This window comes from Lithobates pipiens, unplaced genomic scaffold, assembly GCF_037356315.1.
Source record: "Lithobates pipiens isolate NorthernLeopardFrog02 unplaced genomic scaffold, aLitPip1_a1.2 Scaffold_25, whole genome shotgun sequence".
Lineage (NCBI taxonomy): Eukaryota > Metazoa > Chordata > Amphibia > Anura > Ranidae > Lithobates > Lithobates pipiens.
This window is the reverse complement of record NW_027507787.1, coordinates 131,955,857-131,977,264: the sequence shown is the minus strand read 5'-3', so window position 1 is coordinate 131,977,264 and position 21,408 is coordinate 131,955,857. Positions and strand designations below refer to the sequence as shown.

The following is a 21,408-nucleotide window of genomic DNA, read 5'->3' as shown; positions in this document are numbered from 1 at the left end:
TGCTTATTATGAGGGGCTCCCACCATCCCTGTGCTGTGCTGACTTTCTCCTGGGGCTGCTTATTATGAGGGGCTCCCACCATCCCTGTGCTATGCTGACATCCTCCTGGGGCTGTTTATTATGAGGGGCTCCCACCATCCCTGTGCTGTGCTGACTTCCTCCTGGGGCTGTACCTCTGCTGTGCATATTATGAGGGGCTCCCACCATCCCTGTGCTATGCTCATTATGAGGGTCTCCCACCATCCCTGTGCTGTGCTGACTTCCTCCTGGGGCTGCTTATTATGAGGGGCTCATACCATCCCTGTGCTATGCTGACATCCTCCTGGGGCTGCTTATTATGAGGGGCTCCCACCATCCCTGTGCTGTGTTGACTTCCTCCTGGGGCTGTACCCTTGCTGTGCATATTATGAGGGGCTCCCACCATCCCTGTGCTATGCTCATTATGAGGGGCTCCCACCATCCCTGTGCTGTACTGACTTCCTCCTGGGGCTGCTTATTATGAGGGGCTTCCACCATCCCTGTGCTATGCTGACATCCTCCTGGGGCTGCTTATTATGAGGGGCTCCCACCATCCCTGTGCTGTGCTGACTTCCTCCTGGGGCTGCTTATTGGGAGGGGCTCCCACCATCCCTGTGCTATGCTGACCTCCTCCTGGGGCTGCTTATTATGAGGGGCTCCCACCATCCCTGTGCTGTACTGACTTCCTCCTGGGGCTGTACCTCTGCTGTGCATATTATGAGGGGCTCCCACCATCCCTGTGCTATGCTCATTATGAGGGGCTCCCACCATCCCTGTGCTGAGCTGACTTCCTCCTGGGGCTGCTTACGGTGAGTGCTTTATATCACGGTGCTGGTGTCAGTGCTGTATATTACGGTGCTGGTGTGAGTGCTTTATGTCACGCTGCTGATGTCAGTGCTCTCTATCATGGTGCTGGTGTCAGTGCTGTATATCACGTTGCTGGTGTCAGTGCTTTATGTCACGCTGCTGATGTCAGTGCTCTCTATCATGGTGCTGGTGTCAGATCACGATGCAGGTGTCATTGCTGTATGTCACGCTGCTGGTGATCATCTCCTGCACCCTCTTCTTTGCCTACCCTGACCTTCCCTCTCCTCCATTGCCTTCATGGGCTCCACATTCCTGAATTGTCACAACAATTTCACATATAAAAAAAGATTGCTTGTAGTTGTCGATCCCAGATTCACCTCATACATGTGTTATGTCATTGGCCATGTGGTGGGACTATGTTTGCACAGCTAATAATTATTTTGTGGCTGCAAATTTGACCTGTAGGTTTGCAAAGTTCGCCTCCCATTGAAGTCAATGGGGCCCGCCCGAACGTTACGGTTCGCAAACTATCGGCCGCGTTCGCGAAACGTCCCGTTGGAAGTTCGTCCATCACTAATCCAGATGCAAAGGGTGTTGCACATTGTGTATTGAGGGGTTAAGAGCTAAAGAACCATACACACACTGCCTCCTGGGGATGATGTAGGAGCTGAAGTAGAGGTAGTAGGTCGACCGTCCGATTTATTTCTTGTGCTTCTTTTTGTAAAAGAATATTTGCCAATCTACCTGCATGTGAGTAGAAGTATTAAATGCAGAGCCAGAAGGTGGAGATTCCAAGAGGATGTTTAGTCATCTCAGTAATTTTAGACCTTTATTCAGAGTGGAGATCCTGATTGTGTTTCCATTTAAGGTGACCAACAAATGGTTCAGGTATCATCATTGAAATGGGATGTTGTGGTTGTGAAGTGCTTTAATTAACATAAGTATATTTTTCCTCAATTGCATAGTAGGATGACAAAGGTCATGAGAGATTTTCAAACCTGCACAGGTAGGAGGACTGGACTCAAAGCTTCTTAAGATTGCAAGAACATGCTGTTTTATGAGGAAGAAGTGTAGCCGCAATATGGTTAGGAAAGTGAGATGGCCTAGGAAGGCAATGTACTCTATCCACAACTAGTTCCATCAGAGATGTGTCATGGAGGACAGAGCGTAGCATGGATTTATTGAAGGCGGGCAGTTGATCAGGTAGAACCGATTCAGAAATGCCTCTAATTTTTGGGTTGTTTCTTGGGGATCTGTCTTTCAAATCCACAAGTTGGGCCTTCATCCAGACAATGTCATCACCCTTGTCAGATTAAGAGCACATTTTTTCCATTTTAGTCTCCACATAGTCAATTCTATTCTCTAGGTCATCAATGTCATCTCTAACTTGTCTCAGAAAAGCAGTAATATCTGCACAGAGGGACACCAGCATTTCCTTAATTGTAGATTTGAGAAGAAGTGTGTTGATTGTAGGAAAGTTGGCTATGGTATCTTTTTGTTGGTATCTTACTGTGGACTGGATTCTTCCATGTGCTCAGTTGCCTCACTCTCCCTGTCATGGTATTCTTTCTGCATGGCTGAGTTCTGTGTCAACATTCTCGGCCTAGACTTAGCTAAGCTCCTGGTAGAAGGGGAAGAGGAGGTGGAGCTGGTAGGAGATGGAGTCCCTATATATCCTTGGCTCTCTTGTGACACAGCCCAGGCCGCCAGAATGCCTAGGATGGTCGTGTGGCCACTACCATTTTGTCATGGTCCATGGCCAGTCAGCCAAAAAACGCAGTCAATGTTTGTGGCTGGGCCCAGTCCTTTCTCTTGTGCGACATCTCTCCTGGATAAGGTCTGGATGAGAAGGCTCTGGTAAAACCGTGTGGGCTGAATGGCAGTGGTGTTAGAGCAGCCGATTCAGTGTTGTGGGGCTCTGTTAGTGAGTGGCCATCTTGGGTCACGGTGGCCCCTTGTGACATTTGTCATTGATGCCAACAGTATCTTCAATGTGTCTGCAGCGAACAAGAGCAAGGACAAGGAAAAAAGACTATCATTACCAATGACAAAGGTTGTCTGAGGAAAGAGGACATTGAAAACATGGTGAAGGAAGCCGAGAAGTGCAAGGTAAGCAGCAAGACAAGATCTACTGCAAAAACTCACTGGAGTTCTATGCTTTCAACATGAAGGCAACTGTGGAGGATGAGAAGCTCCAGGGAAAGATCAGTGATGAAGGCAAAAAGAAGATCTTGGACAAGTGCAATTAAGTCATCTCATGGCTGAAAAAAGCAAACTGCTCAAAAAATAGTATACAACCCCATGATTACCAACCTGCACCAGAGTGCAGGTGGCATGCCAGGAGGAATGCCTGGGAGCTTCCCAGGTGCTGGTGGTAGCTCCTCTGGACCTACTATTGAAGAGGTTAACTAAAGTCCCAACTAAAACATGCATTCCATCTTATTTGTCTTGTTAAACTCCTAGGACACAAATTTGTAATAATGGCTGTTCCAAGTTAAATTTGCCATGCTCCCTCATAGGGGCAGGTCCCACAGCCATTGGATCTACTTGTACTAATAAACTTTGGTCTAGCAGTGAGCAGCATGGATAATTTTCTTTGCACATGATGTAACATTGTTTATTACAAACTGAGCACATTTGAACAACTGCTGTAAGCAACTGTTGGGTATTGTGCTGCTAATTAGGGGGTCACTACAATTGCATTACTGAGATATTACACAGTAAAAAGTAAATAGCCTAGTGTGGCCAGTACTCGACCATGCTACTTGCTCCAATGATGTGTTTGTAAAATAAGATAACATGTAAAGAACCAAGTATTTTAGCAAAGCTATTGTTTCTGCAGTGGAATTCATAAATGCCTATTGCCTGAAATTCCCTTTATGAATTCCCAATTCATTTAAAATTGTATTCATGTAGTCAATTTACCTGGCTTTCATGTTTATTTGCTCATTTCTACTTGGTATGCATTAAAAATTATGTATTTTTGTATTCTTTTCATTTTTATTTTACAGGCATCTGAACTAACATCAAATGGGGATGTAGTAGGCCATGCTCTTACAGTAGTGACCATCAGAGTTGTTGATCTAAATAATCACCCTCCAACTTTCTATGGGGAAAATGGACCCCAGAACCGTTTTGAACTTACCATGTATGAGCATCCACCAGAGGGAGAGATACTACGTGGACTTAAAATCACTGTTAACGATTCAGATCAGGTTGGTAGATTATTCTGTATTATCATGTTTTCTGTTAGTATGCTATTCTGCAATCTGTACCAAATATAAAGCACTGGTAAAAATATTACTGATGCTCTGCCATACAATGTATTAAATGGAATTATAATAATACTTTTAACAGGGAGCAAATGCAAAATTCAACTTGCGTTTGGTTGGACCAGGAGGAATTTTCCGTGTAGTGCCACAGACTGTATTAAATGAGGCTCAAGTAACGATAATTGTGGAGAACTCTGCTGGAATAGACTATGAAAAATTTCATTTGTTAACGTTTAAGGTATATATTTTTCCTTTTTATGTTACTCAGGAAAGTCTGAAAAGTAACTTCTTAGAATTAGTGATTTAGGGAATACAATTCCTTTTTATGCATCTTTCTTGTTGCTGTAGTATGTTATTACTTTTGTCAGTTTTTTCATTGCTTTTATCAAAGTATCATGTGATGTCCTCCAGGTAAAGTAAGCCCACGCTGTAGCCGTCAATTAATTATAGTGCGGGCGGAAAGTAGTTAAACCATGACCAGGTCTGGCATTCCTGTCTGCCAACAGAATAAATGGCATAGGAATTTTTTAGCTTGCCTATTTACTGGTTTTGTAATTTTGGGTGTATTTCAGTAATTTGATATCTTCCTAAAAGGTACACACACTTAACAATCCCACAGTAAGATTTCTTTGCCAAACTTCTGTGACATTGGGGTGTTTAGCTCAAGTGGTTAGAGGCATTTTTCAGTCCACATCAGACAGGCGTTTATAGTTAAGGGCCTGGTAGCCCACGTTTATTAAAAGGAAAAACAAAATAGTCCATCCAGGAATCCCACGCAGGGGTCCAATCTTAAATTAAATACACACAATCCAAATGAAAATGCTAGCCCACCTGGCTACTCTTCAGCAGTAGTGCTGCTATAAGTACTTGCCCCTCAAACGAGCTGCTTGGATACACACAGTCTTAGGCTCCTTGGACGCACACAGCTTCAACCCTTTAACGCACACAGCTTTGGGCTCTTTGGACGCACACAGCTTCAACCCTTCAACGCACACAGCTTTGGGCTCTTTGGACGCACACAGCTTCAACCCTTCAACGCACACAGCTTTGGGCTCTTTGGACATGCACAGCAGCAAGCTACTCCACAATCCTCCATCCCTCTACTCCATTCCCAACAGCCCTTCATTATATGGCCTGTGTGCAGCTGGGCACACACCCTGCTCGTTATCATCAAGACCTGGCCACAGGGTTGGAGATCCCTCTTTCCTCCAAATTCACAGGGGCAGAGCCTCGCTCTGTCACATATCCCCCCCCCCCCTTTGTTTCGATCCGGAGGGAGGAACACCAGCACCCATCATGATGGTTGGGACACCTCTGTGCTGGCTGTCAGCCACGTAGGCCCAACCTTTTTTCCGGGTGTGCTTCCAGGCACGCCTTACCCTGGATCGCAATGGGGTCCTACAGTTCTGTATCCGCAGCCTACTTCCTCTGTCCTTGGGGTTCCTGAGCTCCCATTTATTTTCTGGTGGCCCACCGCCTTTCCTGCTACTTCCTTTAAACTCAGTTTCCAGATTCTGTAGGGAACCTGCTTCAGACACTACACCTGATGAGGAACTACCTTTTCCCTCACTGGTACCTGTGTTCCCCATCACAACAGGTCTCTTGGGTTTACCAACTCCTTTGCCTTTACCCTTGACCACCAACTCCCCAGAGCTTAACGTCTGTGTATCACGCCCATTTTCCAAGAAATTATTCATGTTCATATCAAGGCCATTATTTAAACTAACATTCAGGAATACACCACCATTTCTCCAATTACCAATACCATCAGTTCTTTCTTGCTCGGGATTTGTTAGGACCAGGCCCAAGGAGGGACAACACACAGGTGAGCAGCTATCCCCTATGGGATATTCACAAGGCTTCACTTCACCTGTTGTCCAAATCTCTGTGGGCAATTGTCCTAACAATTGACATTGAACAACGCATGACCTATTTTCACCAGTACCAATCTTTGCCAGCTCACACTTTTCCATGTCACAATTTTTGTTCCTCTCCATACTATATTTGAGAGTGTCTCCGGGTACCCAAACTTGTACCTCTCTGCAGGTGATAGACAGAATCTCTGCTTTTGCCATGTCCATATCTGGCCCTTCCTTCTTACGAGGTCTAGCGGGTGACGCAGTATCCACACCATTTACTGAACCCTGCGCAGCCGCACCTCGGACTGCACTAGCAGACATGTCTATCACTGCACCAGGCGGAGAGACCTCTGATGTCTCCAGCAGCCCCCTAGAGCGCCTTCCGTACTGAACCGTATCCGGAAGCACTCTCATAGGGAACTGTGACATCACTTTCCAGACTATTAAGCACCATACCACCCAGTTCCACTGGTGATTAATGTTACCCAGCACAGCTTGCATTACCTGGCTCCACCCTTTGGTACCATGCAGCATTACCACATCTGACTGCAACAGAGGCACCCAGGCATACAAGGAATGTGCTTTCATCAGTTCAAGTAGTTCTACTAGCATATCTGTAAATTCTACACACTCCACATCAATACAAGACATAGAGGGGCTCATTCACTTCAGCGTGAGGGGCCACGACATTTAAGGGGGCCTCCACCTCACTGGAGGTACCCATCACAGCCTGATGCTCCTCTGGAACACTGTTAGATGCATGTCTCCCACTCATCCCCTCTAACTCACCAATAAGCCTCTGCAAGTCAAAATTTATTACCGTGTCACCTTGACACTTGACATTTAGCGGCTGGGTTGTGAGCACCACATCTGCCATGCATGCGCCCTGATCTGGTCCTTCCGACAGGAGGGATACATCCCTTGCAGTGACCAACGCACCCTCAACCATCGGTCGCTCTGCAAACTCCCTGTCTGGCATAGCAGTTGTTGTATTCAGACCCCTGTCACTCAACATAGCCTTGTCTAACATGGCTAGTAATTGTTTGTCCCAATCCATTGTCTTTCCATAATGAGGGCTCAGCAGTACCTCTTCTGCTTTAGGAGGCACCTGGGATTCTGCAGCACAATCAGTACCTTTGTCAGTTCTATATAAATCACATTTTGACGACATGCTTTTATTCTTTGCTAATGCTTCATCAAACAAGGCAGGGTGCAACGCACCATCACCACCTTGCTTCTGGGGTGCAAGCACACTCAGCTGTGTACCTTCAGCTTTGTCCAGTGGACTTAACCCCTTACCAGCTGGGTTACACATATGGTAAACAGACTGCTCACACAAACTATCACTGCATGGTGTAGACCCAGTCTGTTCCCCCAGAGCAAATTCAGTGCTGTCCTGGAAAATCTCTGGCTCAAACGCATGGAGAGCCCCTGAGACTTCCATGGACAACCCCCTGGCTCTGCGTCTGGTTGCCAAGGGAGACATCCCTCTTTCCTCATTACTTTTGAACAAATCAGAATAAGTACATTTATCATCGGCATTCATAGACATAGCAGTGTTATAAGCTTTAACAGGCTGTTTTTGGTCAGTACACTCAGCACCCCATGTACCGCTCAGCACACCACCCTTCCTCTCCAAAGGCATTATTTTGGCTATTAGGGCGGCTTCACAGTTGTCCTGGGAAACCACGTGCCTCACCCCTGCAGGCTCCTGGTAGGTTTCCCTGGGCATCTCTGTAGCACCAGTCACTAGGGAACATGGCACACAAACTGTATTGGTCACCCCTAGGTTACCACTTCCAGCACTCTGGTGGATTACACCAGGCACACACAGAGTCCAGTCTTTTTGAGTTCTTAACCTTGCTGCAGGTTGAGCTTCAACCTGTGTCTCCCCACTACTCAGGGTAGCACACTGCAGCAAGTCCATTCTTACACCTTCTGCTGATCTCCCAGCTGGATATACTGCCACTTCACTGGGATCAGTCCCACAAACTGCAACAGTCTTACCATAATCTGTAGCAGGTAACTCTGGCTTCATTTGAGTACGTTGTCTCTCCTTTATCACGCTTTTACTGGCCAACTCTCCCTGGTGGGCATGGAACAAAACTGCAGCAGCCACTTCTGACTCCTTAGCACCCCCTGCAAGCACAACAGGTACTTCCTCACTGTTGCCAGAGGTGACTGACAACATGTTTGCACAAAAATCTAGGCTTGCGGACAAAGACTTCTGCCCAGTAACTACATCTCCAGGCATGTTCCATAACCTGGGACAAGAAAAAATTCCATGCCCCAGTTGACCACATTCCAGGCATGGTACATTTCTGCACATATCTTTAGTGGGACGCCGTTCCACATCTCCACTGTAGCTCCTCCTTCCGGTTAACACTCCATCTCCTGTTGCCAAGGGAGATGGCACTCTTCCAGCTGAACTTTGCTGGCTCTCTCCAACATGATAAATTGGCTCCTCCTTAAGCCACTTTCCACGATCCTTATTAGACATATGCCCATGGTACAGAGACAGCCCGACTGGCTTCCTCTGCGTTGCTTTGGGCAACCACTCTCATCCTCAGCCTTTGATCAGCCTCGCTCCTTGCATATAGCATGGGCTTCTCTCTGCTGGATCCCGTCTCATGCTGTGACACATTCACATCTTTCACAATAGCGGTTTTAACTGCATCAGCTTTGCCAGGGGCAACAACAGCCCTCTTCCAGTTATGGACATCCAGCGGCTTTCCCCTTGCACTGAGGGTTGGCTTTCTTTCCTCTGTAGCTTGGTTCAGTGCTGCTAAATGCCGCTTGCACCAATCCACAGCAGATTCAAATGCTAGTGGACTCTCCATAACAGCAGTCACCTGTGCACTCATTGCACCAGTGTTGCTAGGGACAACCCCAGCCCTTTTTCTCATTGATACACTCTGATCAGGTATGTATGGGGCTCGTTCGGGTGGTAACAACCCCTCCAACCACAGAGCTCTGTCTCTCATTTCAGCAAACCTTGCCTCTTTTAGGAGCTTTGACCGCCCCATACTTAGGCCGCGTACACACGGGCGGACTGTTCGCCCAACCTTGTTCGGCAAACAGTTTCATCAAACAGTCCGCTCAAAATTTGCATGAGCGGACTTGCCCACACACGAGCGGACTGTTTGACGAACAAGGTTGGGCAAACAGTTCGCTCAACTTTTGAAATGAACGGACTCGCCCACGTAAGGCGGAGGCAAATCCGCCCATTTCGAGCGCGTGTACAGGTAGGCGGGGCCCGCGAAGGAGACGTCGCGGGCTCCGCCGCCTGGAATGGGCTTAAAGGGGAACCCCAACGCCGAAAAAAATCGGCGTGGGGGTTCCCCCCAAGTCCACACCAGACCCTTGTCCGAGCACGCTACCCGGCCGGCCAGGAAAGGGGGGCGAGCGAGCGCGCCCCCCCTCCTGAGCCGTACCAGGCCGCGTGCCCTCAACATGGGGGGTGCCTTGGGGAAGGGGGGGCCGCGCGCCCCCCCCACCCCAAAGCACCTTGTCCCCATGTTGATGAGGACAAGGGCCTCTTCCCGACAACCCTGGCCGTTGGTTGTCGGGGTCTGCGGGCGGGGGGCTTATCGGAATCCGGGAGCCCCCTTTAAGAAGGGGGCCCCCGGATACCGGCCCCCCACCCTATGTGAATGAGTATGGGGTACAATGTACCCCTACCCATTCACCTGTGAACTAAAGTACAATAAAAAACACAACACAGAGAAAAAATATTTTATTGCACAGCTCCGGGGGTCTTCCGTCTTCGGGGGTCTTCTCGCCGGACTCCTCCGCTATGTGTGTGTAGCTCTTTTGCTAGCGGAGGAGTCCGGCTTTCTTCCTCCCCGCCGCCGGCCTCTTCTCCCGACTTCGGGGGTCTTGTCCCCCTCTTCGGTTCTTCTGCCGGGCCACCGCGCCTGGTCCGGTGGCCCGGTCTTCTGTCGCCGTCTTCCGTTCTTCTGTCGCCGCCTTCGGTTCTTCTGCCGGGCCACCGCGCCTTCTTGTAGCTCTTTTACAGGCGGTGGCCCGGTCTTCTGTCGCCGCCGCCGCCGCCTTCCGTTCTTGTTCTTCTTCTTGTTCTTCTTCTTCTCCTGGAGATGTTGACTCGACGAGCTCTCCGGCCGGAATGCCAGGGACACGCTCCGCTGCCACTTATATAGTGACAATGGGGCGGTGTCACATGGTATATGTCACATGGGTTGGTCACATGGGTTGATGTCACATGGGGACTATGACATCGTAAGGGGGCGGGGTCACCATGTGACCAACCCATGTGACATATACCATGTGACACCGCCCCATTGTCACTATATAAGTGACCGCACAGCGCGGCTCTGGCATTCCGGCCGGAGAGCTCGTCGAGTCAACATCTCCAGGAGAAGAAGAAGAACAAGAAGAAGAACAAGAACGGAAGGCGGCGGCGGCGGCGACAGAAGACCGGGCCACCGCCTGTAAAAGAGCTACAAGAAGGCGCGGTGGCCCGGCAGAAGAACCGAAGGCGGCGACAGAAGAACGGAAGACGGCGACAGAAGACCGGGCCACCGGACCAGGCGCGGTGGCCCGGCAGAAGAACCGAAGAGGGGGACAAGACCCCCGAAGTCGGGAGAAGAGGCCGGCGGCGGGGAGGAAGAAAGCCGGACTCCTCCGCTAGCAAAAGAGCTACACACACATAGCGGAGGAGTCCGGCGAGAAGACCCCCGAAGACGGAAGACCCCCGGAGCTGTGCAATAAAATATTTTTTCTCTGTGTTGTGTTTTTTATTGTACTTTAGTTCACAGGTGAATGGGTAGGGGTACATTGTACCCCATACTCATTCACATAGGGTGGGGGGCCGGTATCCGGGGGCCCCCTTCTTAAAGGGGGCTCCCGGATTCCGATAAGCCCCCCGCCCGCAGACCCCGACAACCAACGGCCAGGGTTGTCGGGAAGAGGCCCTTGTCCTCATCAACATGGGGACAAGGTGCTTTGGGGTGGGGGGGCCGCGCGGCCCCCCCTTCCCCAAGGCACCCCCCATGTTGAGGGCACGCGGCCTGGTACGGCTCAGGAGGGGGGGCGCGCTCGCTCGCCCCCCTTTCCTGGCCGGCCGGGTAGCGTGCTCGGACAAGGGTCTGGTGTGGACTTGGGGGGAACCCCCACGCCGATTTTTTTCGGCGTTGGGGTTCCCCTTTAAGCCCATTCCAGGCGGCGGAGCCCGCGACGTCTCCTTCGCGGGCCCCGCCTACCTGTACACGCGCTCGAAATGGGCGGACTTTCCGAGCGGGAACAGTCCGCTCATTTCGAAAGTACAGCGGACAAGCCCACACACGGGCGGACTGTTCGCTCAAACACAGTTTCAGCGGACAGTTTTTCGGAATTTCCGAAAGACTTTGTCCGTCCAACTGTCCGCTGAAACTGTCCGCTGAAAGCCCACACACGAGCGGACTGTCCGCCCAAACACTGTTCAGCGGACAAGGTTGGGCGAACAGTCCGCCCGTGTGTACGCGGCCTTAGAGACTCCAGAACAACTTTAAACAGTCCAGGAAAATGAAAGTGTCTCTTTTAAAGCAAGTTGCTTTTCTCTTCATGCAAGCTTTCCTCACCTGCACATTGCACACACTGATTGTGCTGTCTCATGCACACAAACACAGTTCATAGCAAGAAAAAAAAATTTGACTTTTCATTCACAGGTACACCACCTGCAACACGCAATGCCTTTTGCCTGGCTGCACTTCCACACACAGCCAATGGTTCCTGACTTGAACTTACTGTAGAGCAAGGACCCGGATTCCACCGTCTTCTGACATTCGAACACCACTTGTGACATTGGGGTGTTTAGGCACAGTGTTCATAAAGCTGTATGGGCAAAGCTAAACAACTCTGTTTGTGTGCAATGCGTAATGCCCCCTGACCAAATCCTGTGGTCAAGGCCCAAATAATCGTCCTGGAACAGACAGGTAGACAGGCTCTTCTGGCAACCCGGCTGGTCACCTCATACTGGAACGCTTCACTTTCAGTGCAGATCAGTGTACCTGGATATGCACCGGGGATCCCCCTCTCTCAGGCTAGATGTCCCAACTGGTTATGGATGCCTGAAATCACACGGCAGTCTGACCTGGGAGGCAGTGCCTCTCCACTAAGCCCAGGCTCTTGTCCTCCCTTGCGGTGACTGAAATCACTCAGCAAATTGAGATGGAGTCTTTAGTTCCTCTTCTCCAGAGCATGCTACCTCTTGTAGTTCCATAAAGTTCAATTTGAATGTGAAACTTGAGTCCTCGGACTACAATTCCCTGTATGCTTTGCTCTCTTGTGGTAATCACCCTGCTAACAAGATGTGATGACATGGAGTCTTAGCTGGCACTAGAGGGAAACAGTCTCACTGCAACAATGTTGCAGAGTGTCTTCTGATACTGCAGGTAAGATAGCCAGCTCCCTGCTATAAACATAATGTGCATAGCCAGGAAAAGTACCCCATTATATAAAATCTACAACTCAAAATCCTTACACAGCTCAGCTACATGATAACCTATGTTATAATCTGGCCTATTCTGAATACTTATTTCTAGATTAATATATTACTATAGAGACATTTTTTTCAGATTTTGTGAATGAGAGCATGTATTTTTACTAATGAAAAGGCCCAAGTAGCCCAAGGCTGGGGGTTTATGTGTTTTCGCCAATTAATTGCTTTAATATTCTGTTGTAGTTGTTCTGTGGGTGTTGAAGATATATATACTGTGTAGATAGATAGATAGATAGATAGATAGATATATAGAAAGATATTTGCTTTGCCCTTTAGTTTTTATAGGGATAGACTGTTCTTACAATGGAGTTATTTTAAAATATGCTCCATTGCACCAACAAATTCAGAAAACAAGAATCACCTACCAAGTTAGTGTATGCTGTGCTTAGTTAAAAATATTGCTTAGTTGAACATATTCTGACTACCTTTGTCTCGTGTTGTGACAAAGGTGGAAATACACTTGAATTACTATGTGCTCTCTTCAGCTAAGATCCTGGCTTGCTCCATGCAAAGAGAGACACCTTCGGCAAGAGTATGTATCTGTATTTCTTATGATTAAATTGCTGTCAGTACAGGTGAATGAAGCTCATTACACTTCTTTAAATAGCAGACTTCAATCATTTACACAAAGTAAGATTTTTTTTTGCCCCCTTCTGGGCAAAATAGGAAGCAAAAAATAACTTTTTATAGGCACTAATGAGCTCCACAGGTTAATGTGTATCTAACAGTTTTTTTTCCATCTTTAGCTTCTTGCCATTGAAGTCAACACTCCAGAAAAATTCAGCTCGACAGCAGATATAACAATCAATCTTTTGGATATTAATGATAACGTGCCCAAGTTTTCCTCAGAATATTATGTTGCTAGAATCCCAGAAAATTCCCCAGGAGGCTCCAACGTTGTAGCTGTGACTGTGAGTGTACTTTATGAGCTACGGTGTTATATGTTACAGTGTCTCAAATCTATGCATTGTGGAGGAATGTACCATATTTATTAACAACTTCACTTTAGTTTTGATATTGCAATTAAAAAAAAGTATAATTTAAAAACTTATTTATCTCTCACTGCATATGACAAGGTGTTGGCATCTCTGCTTTTCAACTTCAACTCATTTTATTTAATGTGATAGATCTTCATAACCTGATCAGTGCCCTTATTATCAGTGTAAACAATCTACAAACACAGCATGCGAGGAAAAGACTTCCGATAACCTGCAAATCTTTTTACATGTGATCAGCTGTGATTGCTCACAGCTGATCCCATGGTAAAGGGCCACTGTGTTTGGCCATTTAAATCAGTCTGCGATCAGCTGTGTCAGAGTGCGCCTGATATGTTTTGGGAGAATATCCATGGATGCCATCCCAGAATGAGAGAGCCATGCTGTAGCCATCTTTGAGCTATAGTGTGGTATTATAGGGGTTGAACATGGAGCTTGGGAATGGTGCACTAGATACATTAAATGGTTCATGCATAGTGGCAGGATGGAGATGAAGGGGTTAATGTTCAGTGTGCAGGATAAGGGAGGGAAAGCATTAATATACAGGTCACGGCTAAGGACAGCATTGAAATAGTATGTGAAAGAAAAGTGGGGCATGAATGGGTTAAAAAGATCCACGTTTTATTGAAAAACAATGAATTAATCTTCATCTGCTGTTCCATTAATTTTTTACCCCATCTGTTCAATCTCTCTACTTCCCCCACTGTAAGAGAAACGGGGAGTGATTAACACTGTAAATATTTGCATTCGATTGATGTGATGACGAATCACATCAATCACATGATACCCAGCCCCTTGCAGCGGCTTGGTACAGTGTCTGTGTGCCAAGCCATCACACAGCAATTACTGTGTGGATTGTCCATCCGGTGGCTATTTAGCCAGTGCTGTTTAAAAAAAAAAACTTTATAGAAAAGTGGTTTGCTTGGTTTTGTATGGATTGATGAAGGGTTTGAACCTGTTTCAGGTTTTATTACTGTCTCCTTTGAGAAGCATACACACAAAAAAAAAAAAAAAAACCCCGAAAACATTCATTGACTGGTGAAAGGGTTTGTTGAAGATATCTCATTTAACTTCATAGATGGGGTTGGTGTACAAAGGCAAGAAGGCCATTTACTATGCATGACCATTTGTACTTTGCAAGGGTATTTTCACTTATCTTAGTGAATGTGGTGAAAATTCACTTTGCAAAGAATACCCAATTACGTGCAGGGAAAATAAAAAAAACTGAATTTTTGCTTGTGCATGATTTGATAACGGAAAATATCAGAGCTTCACCTCATTAAACAGCCTGTTTGCCTTTGATAAGTGAACCCCCAAGTCTCTATGACTAATGTAAGTAACACAGAAAATGAGGGGAATTCTCTTTTTGAATACTCAGAAAGCAGTAGAAAAATTAACTACAGTCTACTAACACTTCCCATCTCTTTACTAACATAAAAAATGCCTAGTGTTCAGCTTTAATGAAATTAAAAGAGGAAGTGAACTTTGAAAGAATAACATTTGTGTGTAATTTCCAAGACTGCTGTAGTTATTTAAGTGCATTACTACACTCTGAGCAAAAAATAACCCATATTACTATAGATAATCATATGCATGCAAATTACTTTCGCAATAAAATACCAATAACATTAGTTTTAAGCTTTTCTTACTGCTAAGAGATGAGACTGCCATATGTATTACTGAGCTGAAGCATTAACTCCTGCATAGGCAAACAAATGACCATTCCAGCACTCAAAGAAATATCACCAGATCAAGTAACTCTGTGGAGTATATAGTTCAAGGATGCAGCATACATCTATGCTTCAATGATGCAGCCCTCTTCAGATGGGGAATTCTAAAATAAACTGCAAAAAAACAAAAACAAGAAGGCACAAACAACTAGTGCATTGCCCAAGATGGATAAACACAAAAAACAACAAAAAACCAAATGGATACTTACAAAAGATAGAAGTAACAAACATGACAACAAATCCAATCATCAACCAGTGTAACATCGAGTGAACTGACCGTTTCATAATAATGTGAGCTGACATGCCCCCTTCCTCAGAGCTGAGAGCTGTAGGCGTTTGCTTCTTCCTGTGTGTGCTTTTTACCTGGATAGTCAAAGCTTGTCTTTGCATACATTCGATGTAAAGTGGTATTAAGCCCAAATACAAAAATGTAAGATATTGCCAATCATTAACTTTGGTGTCTGCATCCGTTTTCTTTTCTTTGGATTTTTTCTTTCTGTTTTCACCTGGTGGTCTGGCCAGTAACACACCTCCTATATTAGCGAGACATAAGTCTAGAGAAATGAGCACAGGAGGCACAGTGGGCAACAACTTTGTCAGTCAACTTATACGCTAAAGATGGTCTGCACCTAAATGGAATGGAGATGTTTATGGGAAGGCTGTGAGAGTATTTAAATAGGTTTGAGAGGGGAGGGAAAATTAGATTACAATGGGACAGACAGGTCAGACAGTGTCAGTCCCTATTGGTGAGTGGAATAGAGAAAGATAAGGGGAGGGCTATGGCAGGTGATAAGAAGGTTCCCATGTTACAAACAACCATTGGAAATGGTACTATTTGTACTAAAATCAAAATATGCAAAATGCATGTGGAAAATGGGACACATGTTTGTTCACCAATTTAAAACATCTGCCAAGCAAAATAGGTGAGTTGGAAGCTTTGGTGCATGAAGACAACTATGATATAATTGGCAATGCTGAATTGTGGCTTAATTCTTCACACAACTGGTCTATAAATATTCCTCGCTATATACTCTCTTTCGGAGAGACACAGTAAAATGGAAAGGTGGTGGTATCTGTCTCTATGTGAGAAGTAATCTCCAAGCGAGTGTGAAAGAGGACCTAGTTGATGGAGAGTGTGATAAGGCTGAAGCATTATGGGTGGAACTGCACATGGGTGTGCCTACTACAAAAGTAACATTTGGAGTTTGTTATAGACAAATTACATTGTTATGACATTATTGTTATGACAATATAGAGAGTGTTAATGAGGGGGTGAAGACATTTCTAATAATTGGAGATTTTAACTACCCAGAAATTGACTGAAGTAATGACACTGCAAGAACATTTAAAGGGCAAAAAAATTTATAAACCTATTATGGTACAGTTCATAAAGGCCCCAACTAGGAATGATGCTCTGCTGGAACTGGTAAACTCAAACCATGCATAGCTTATTACTACTTATTACTTTATGTTCGGGTCGAACGTGAGTTCAACTTGAACATTGGCTGTTCACCCGTTCACCGAATTTGGGGTGTTGGCTGTAAATTCGAAACCCGGGGAACACCCTTTAAAAGTCTATGGGAGAAAGTGCTAATTTTAAAGGTTACTATGCAAGTTATTGTCATAAAATGTGTTTGGGGACCCGGGTCCTGACCCAGGGGACATGTATCAATGCAAAACAAAGTTTAAAAAATGGACGTTTTTTTGGGAGCATTCCTTTAAATTTTGTACCTCTACCTCTTTTCCTGTGGCCTGCCAGGTTGCGTGTTCGGATAAGGGTCTGGTATGGATTTAATCTAAGATGTAATTTAATTACATCTAACAAGCATGCTGCGATAGTTTTAGCGTATATTTTTAGGTCTAGATTCAGTAGTGAGATTGGGCAGAAGTTTTGGGATGTATTTGGCTCCTTCCCTGGTTTGGGAAGTGTTATTAATCAATGCATTCAGTGATTTGTTTGTAAATTTAGAAGAGGAGGCAGCTCTGTTGAATATCTTTTTAAGTGTGGGGTTAAATGAGTGGGGAATTGTTTATAGTATTCCCATGTCAGGTCATCTGGGCCTGATGCTTTACCTGAAGGGAGTGAGTTGATTGTGGCAAGAATTTTCTTCTTCTGTGAATGGTTCATTCAAGTGTGATAAATGACTATCAGTCAGGGGAGGTTGATGTGTTGTAGAAACTTATTTATGTCTTCACTAGAGGGTTGAGGTGTCGAGGAGCCTTTTTTAAGGTTATACAGATCACTATAGTAGTCACTAAATGCGTTGGAAATGTCCTGAGAGTTAGTCAATTGTTCTTTTGTGTGAGGGTGGTAGAGGTGAGCTATTTTAGCATTGCATTTTTCCCTTTAATATGTTGTGCTAACCTTTTCCTGCTTTGTGTGAAGTGGAATATGTAGTAGCTTTAAATTTTTGTTGGATATTTTTGAAAGAATAGAGGAGGAGGGTTCTGAGTTTCTGTCATAGGGACATTAGTTGTGCTGCCTCTGAGGGATGGGGGCCAGCTTTATGTTTTGTTTCTAGAGCAATTTGTGATGTAAGGTCGTCAAGGTCGTCCTCTTCTTGTTATGATGGGATCCCAATTTCATTAATATACCACGTATGAAAGCTTTGTGTGTAATATATAATTGTTTGCACACCATGGAAACGCGTTTTGGTGTTATTTGGAATTTCCAATAGATATTGTGATTGGAGCGTGGTCCGACCATGTCATGGTGTGAATTGTAGATGCACATATTTCTTGCAATAACCATTTATTGGTAAGGAACATGTCTTTTCTTGAGTAGGAGTTATGGCATAGGGAGAAATAGGTAAAATCTCTTTTGGATCCGTGGTGACACTCCATACATCAAACATGTCATGTGATATGAGAAATCTTTTCAGGGGGGATTCCATTCTTTTTGCTGCAGACGTGGTATCCATATGGATGTTGGATACCAGGTTAAGGTCTCTACAGATAACTAGGTGTCCCTTCTGAATAGATTGGACTGTATATAGTACTTTATGTCGAAACTGCATCTGATGAGTGTTGAGGGCATATACATTTACAAGCATATAGTCAACCTTTTTGATTGTGCATACCAGAATTATTAAGCGACCATTTGGATCTGACAGTTCATTCTTCAGGTGGAAGTCTACCGTGTCTCTTATAGTTATCAGGACGTCCAGTTTTTTGAGGTATAGTAGGCATTGTAGATGTGGGGGAAATGGTTGTTCGTGCATCAGGGAGTGTCAGATGGTAGGACATGAGTCTCCCGGGCACATATGATGCCACTTTGTAGTTTTTTGGAAAAGTGAATTGTCTCTTGGCTGGATTATTTAGCCCATTAACATTTAAGGAGTGGAATTTGAGTGGCATCTTTTGTTGGTAGGGCGTGTGTAAAGAGAGATTGAAAACTTACAGTTAGGTGAGACAAGGTGATCAGTGGTAAAATGTTGCTGTTCGATGGGTTGCAGGATTATTGGAGACCCTTTGAGTCTAGCTGCAGTCAGGGTACTAGAGCTGCAGATAGAGCAATAAGTTAGTCGTACAAACAATAAATTAAACCAGTTAACTTTTCTGTTAGGTGATAGATCACAATTAAACTTGAAGCGGAACCAAGAAGTGAAGCTGAAACCACTCTGGGGGGTAAGAACAGTCAGAAAAAACTGAGGAGGACTTTGGAGTTAGTCAGTCTCAGCAGGGAGAGCTATTGTGTTGCGTTTGGCCCATCATGAGGTTGTGGTGAGGCCATATTCAGGTGTGTTTTCTGTTGTAGCTGTGCCGTGAGGACGATGTTGTACATTGTTGTAGAGGTGGGTTAGTGTCTGCGGGAGGATCCAGGATGATTCTCCATGTGTATAGGAGTTGTATTCCCTTGTTGAGGTCGCTGAAGACATGCAACATTCCATTTTTGGAGAAGAGTAACATTGCAGGGTCTCTCCATTCATACAAAATGTGGTTTTGGAGCCCCTTGGTAATTGGGTTCAGTGGCCTTCTTAGTTGAAGAGCAGAGGTCTGGAAAGAATTGTATGCCATTATAGGGTGAGTGTGGAAGAAGTGGACCCTCCTCAGTACATCTCTCTGTACTGAGGCTGCTAGGTGGGACAGTTTAGCGATTCTGTGTATTCTATTGATTATTATGTCGCTTGGAGAGGCGCCTGGTATAATAATGTGCATGAGTTCCTTTGCGCACCTGGGTAGGTCCGTTGGCAGGATGGATTCAGGGATTCCTCACAATTTAACATCATTACGATGGGATCTGTCTTCTAAACCGGCCAGCTTGGCTCGCATCCATTCCTGCTCTTCTTTCACATCATCATAGATATCAATGATATCGATCACTGTTGAGGTGCATTCACTCATACCACTTTCAATACATGTAACTCTGTCAGTTAAAGTGTGTATGTCTGAGGAGATTTTAATGAATAGTGAGGATAAATCTGTCATTAAAGATGTTTGTAAGGACAGCAGCACATCTTTTAACATGGTGTCCAATACAGTTTGCCTGGTTAGACAGCAGTGGATTAAAACCCTGGGCCTCGATTTGCTGATGCAGTGACTGTGGTGTTGGTGCATCCTCATGTGTGCCTTCGCCGGGCTGTTTGTGAGGGGATTTCCCTCAGGGGCATATGTCGGAGATGTAGAGGAGACCAAGGTGGCTGTGTCATCTTGAATTTCACCAGGGAGATCAGAGTATGGGTTCTGCAGCGCAGCCAGGTCGGTGCCATCTTGGGAGAAACAAACCTTCCCCGCTAGCTCAAAGAAGATAGTAGTCAGTTTTTATGGCTTATATTCATTCATCCTCTTGTGGGACATGACATCAGTGGTGTCTGGAGTAACTGGAGCGAGGATGGCTGTAGATTGAAGATTGGATTGGGCCTGTGTGGCTCTGGCTCTCTCCCCTAGTGGACGAGCTGTGTGATTAAGCATCCATCTTCAGCTCCAGTCAGCCATGCCCCCCCATGCAGGCCTTTTTTAAGTCTACTGAGCTGGATAGAACCAGCTCTTGAGGGAGTCTATTCCATATTTTCACAGCTCTTTACTGTCAAGAAACATTTCTGTATTTGGAGATTAAATCTCTTTTACTCTAGACATAAAGAGTGCCCCTTGTCCTCTGTGATGACCTTAAAGTGAATAACTCAACACCAACTTCACTATATGGACCACTTATGTATTTATACATCTTGATTCTACCCCCCTTTAATTGCCTCTTCTCAAGAGAGGATAAATTCAGTTTCTCTAATAAATCCTAATAGCTGAGCTCCTCCATGCCTCTTATCAGTTTGGTTGCCCTTCTCTGCACTTTCTTCAGTTCCCTGATATGATTTTTGTGAACTGGTACCCACAACTGAACTAATTTTCCAGATGAGGTCTTACTAATGATTTGTACTAGGACAAAATTATACATTTCTCTCTGGAGTCTATACCTCTCTTAATACAGAAAGGACTTTACTCACTTTGGAAATGGCAGCTTGGCATTGCATACTATTATTAGGCTTATGATCTACCAAAACACCCAGAGCCTTCTCAACCAGTGATTCCACCAGTATGAATGATGCATGCATATTCTTAGCTCCCAAGTACATAACTTTATATTTATCAACAATAAACCTCATTTGCTACATGATTGCCCAATTAAACAGTGCATTGAGGTTGGCTTGTAAGTTGGAGACATCATGTAAGGACGTTATTTCACTGCATAGCTTGGTATCATCTCCAAACACTGAAATTGTACTTTTAATCCCAGACCCTATATCATTTATAAATATATTAAAAAATTAAGGGTCCTGACACTGAACCTTGGGGTACACCAGTGATAACCTTAAACCATTCAGAATAAGAATCATGACCACTACTCGCTGACTTTGGTATTTTAGCCAGGTTTCTATTCATTTACAAACAGATCTTTCCAAGCCTATAGACTTTACCACATGAAGTTAAAAAAGCTATCAATAATAGAAAATATCTTTTAAGAAATATAAACATGAAGGAACACTATCATCATTTAAACGTTGCAAAGAATATAGCAGAATATATAAAAAGGAATATAAAAGGAAGGCTGCAAAATTCAAAACTAATGACAAATTGCATAAGATAGTAGGACAAACCGCCAAAAATTCTTCAAATGTATTAATAGTAAAAAGGTCAGTTCTGAGCATGCAGGCCCTTTACAAAATAATCTGGAATTGATGACTGGGGACAAAGAGAAGGCAAATGTATTCAATAACCTTTTTAGCCCTGTTTATA

The 21,408-nt window shown here is 45.1% G+C and overlaps 1 protein-coding gene across 4 annotated transcripts in view; it reads left to right on the top strand.

Annotated features, from left to right (window-relative positions):
* The window catches only part of CDHR1 (cadherin related family member 1), a 265,262-nt gene that overhangs the window by 178,434 nt on the left and 65,420 nt on the right, over positions 1-21,408 (top strand). For all 4 annotated transcript variants that reach the window (XM_077454893.1, XM_077454892.1, XM_077454894.1 and 1 more), the window contains 3 exons: positions 3,837-4,040; positions 4,183-4,335; positions 13,202-13,366. In XM_077454893.1, the coding sequence (XP_077311019.1) occupies positions 3,837-4,040; positions 4,183-4,335; positions 13,202-13,366 (522 nt within the window). The remainder of the gene's footprint in view (positions 1-3,836; positions 4,041-4,182; positions 4,336-13,201; positions 13,367-21,408) is intronic.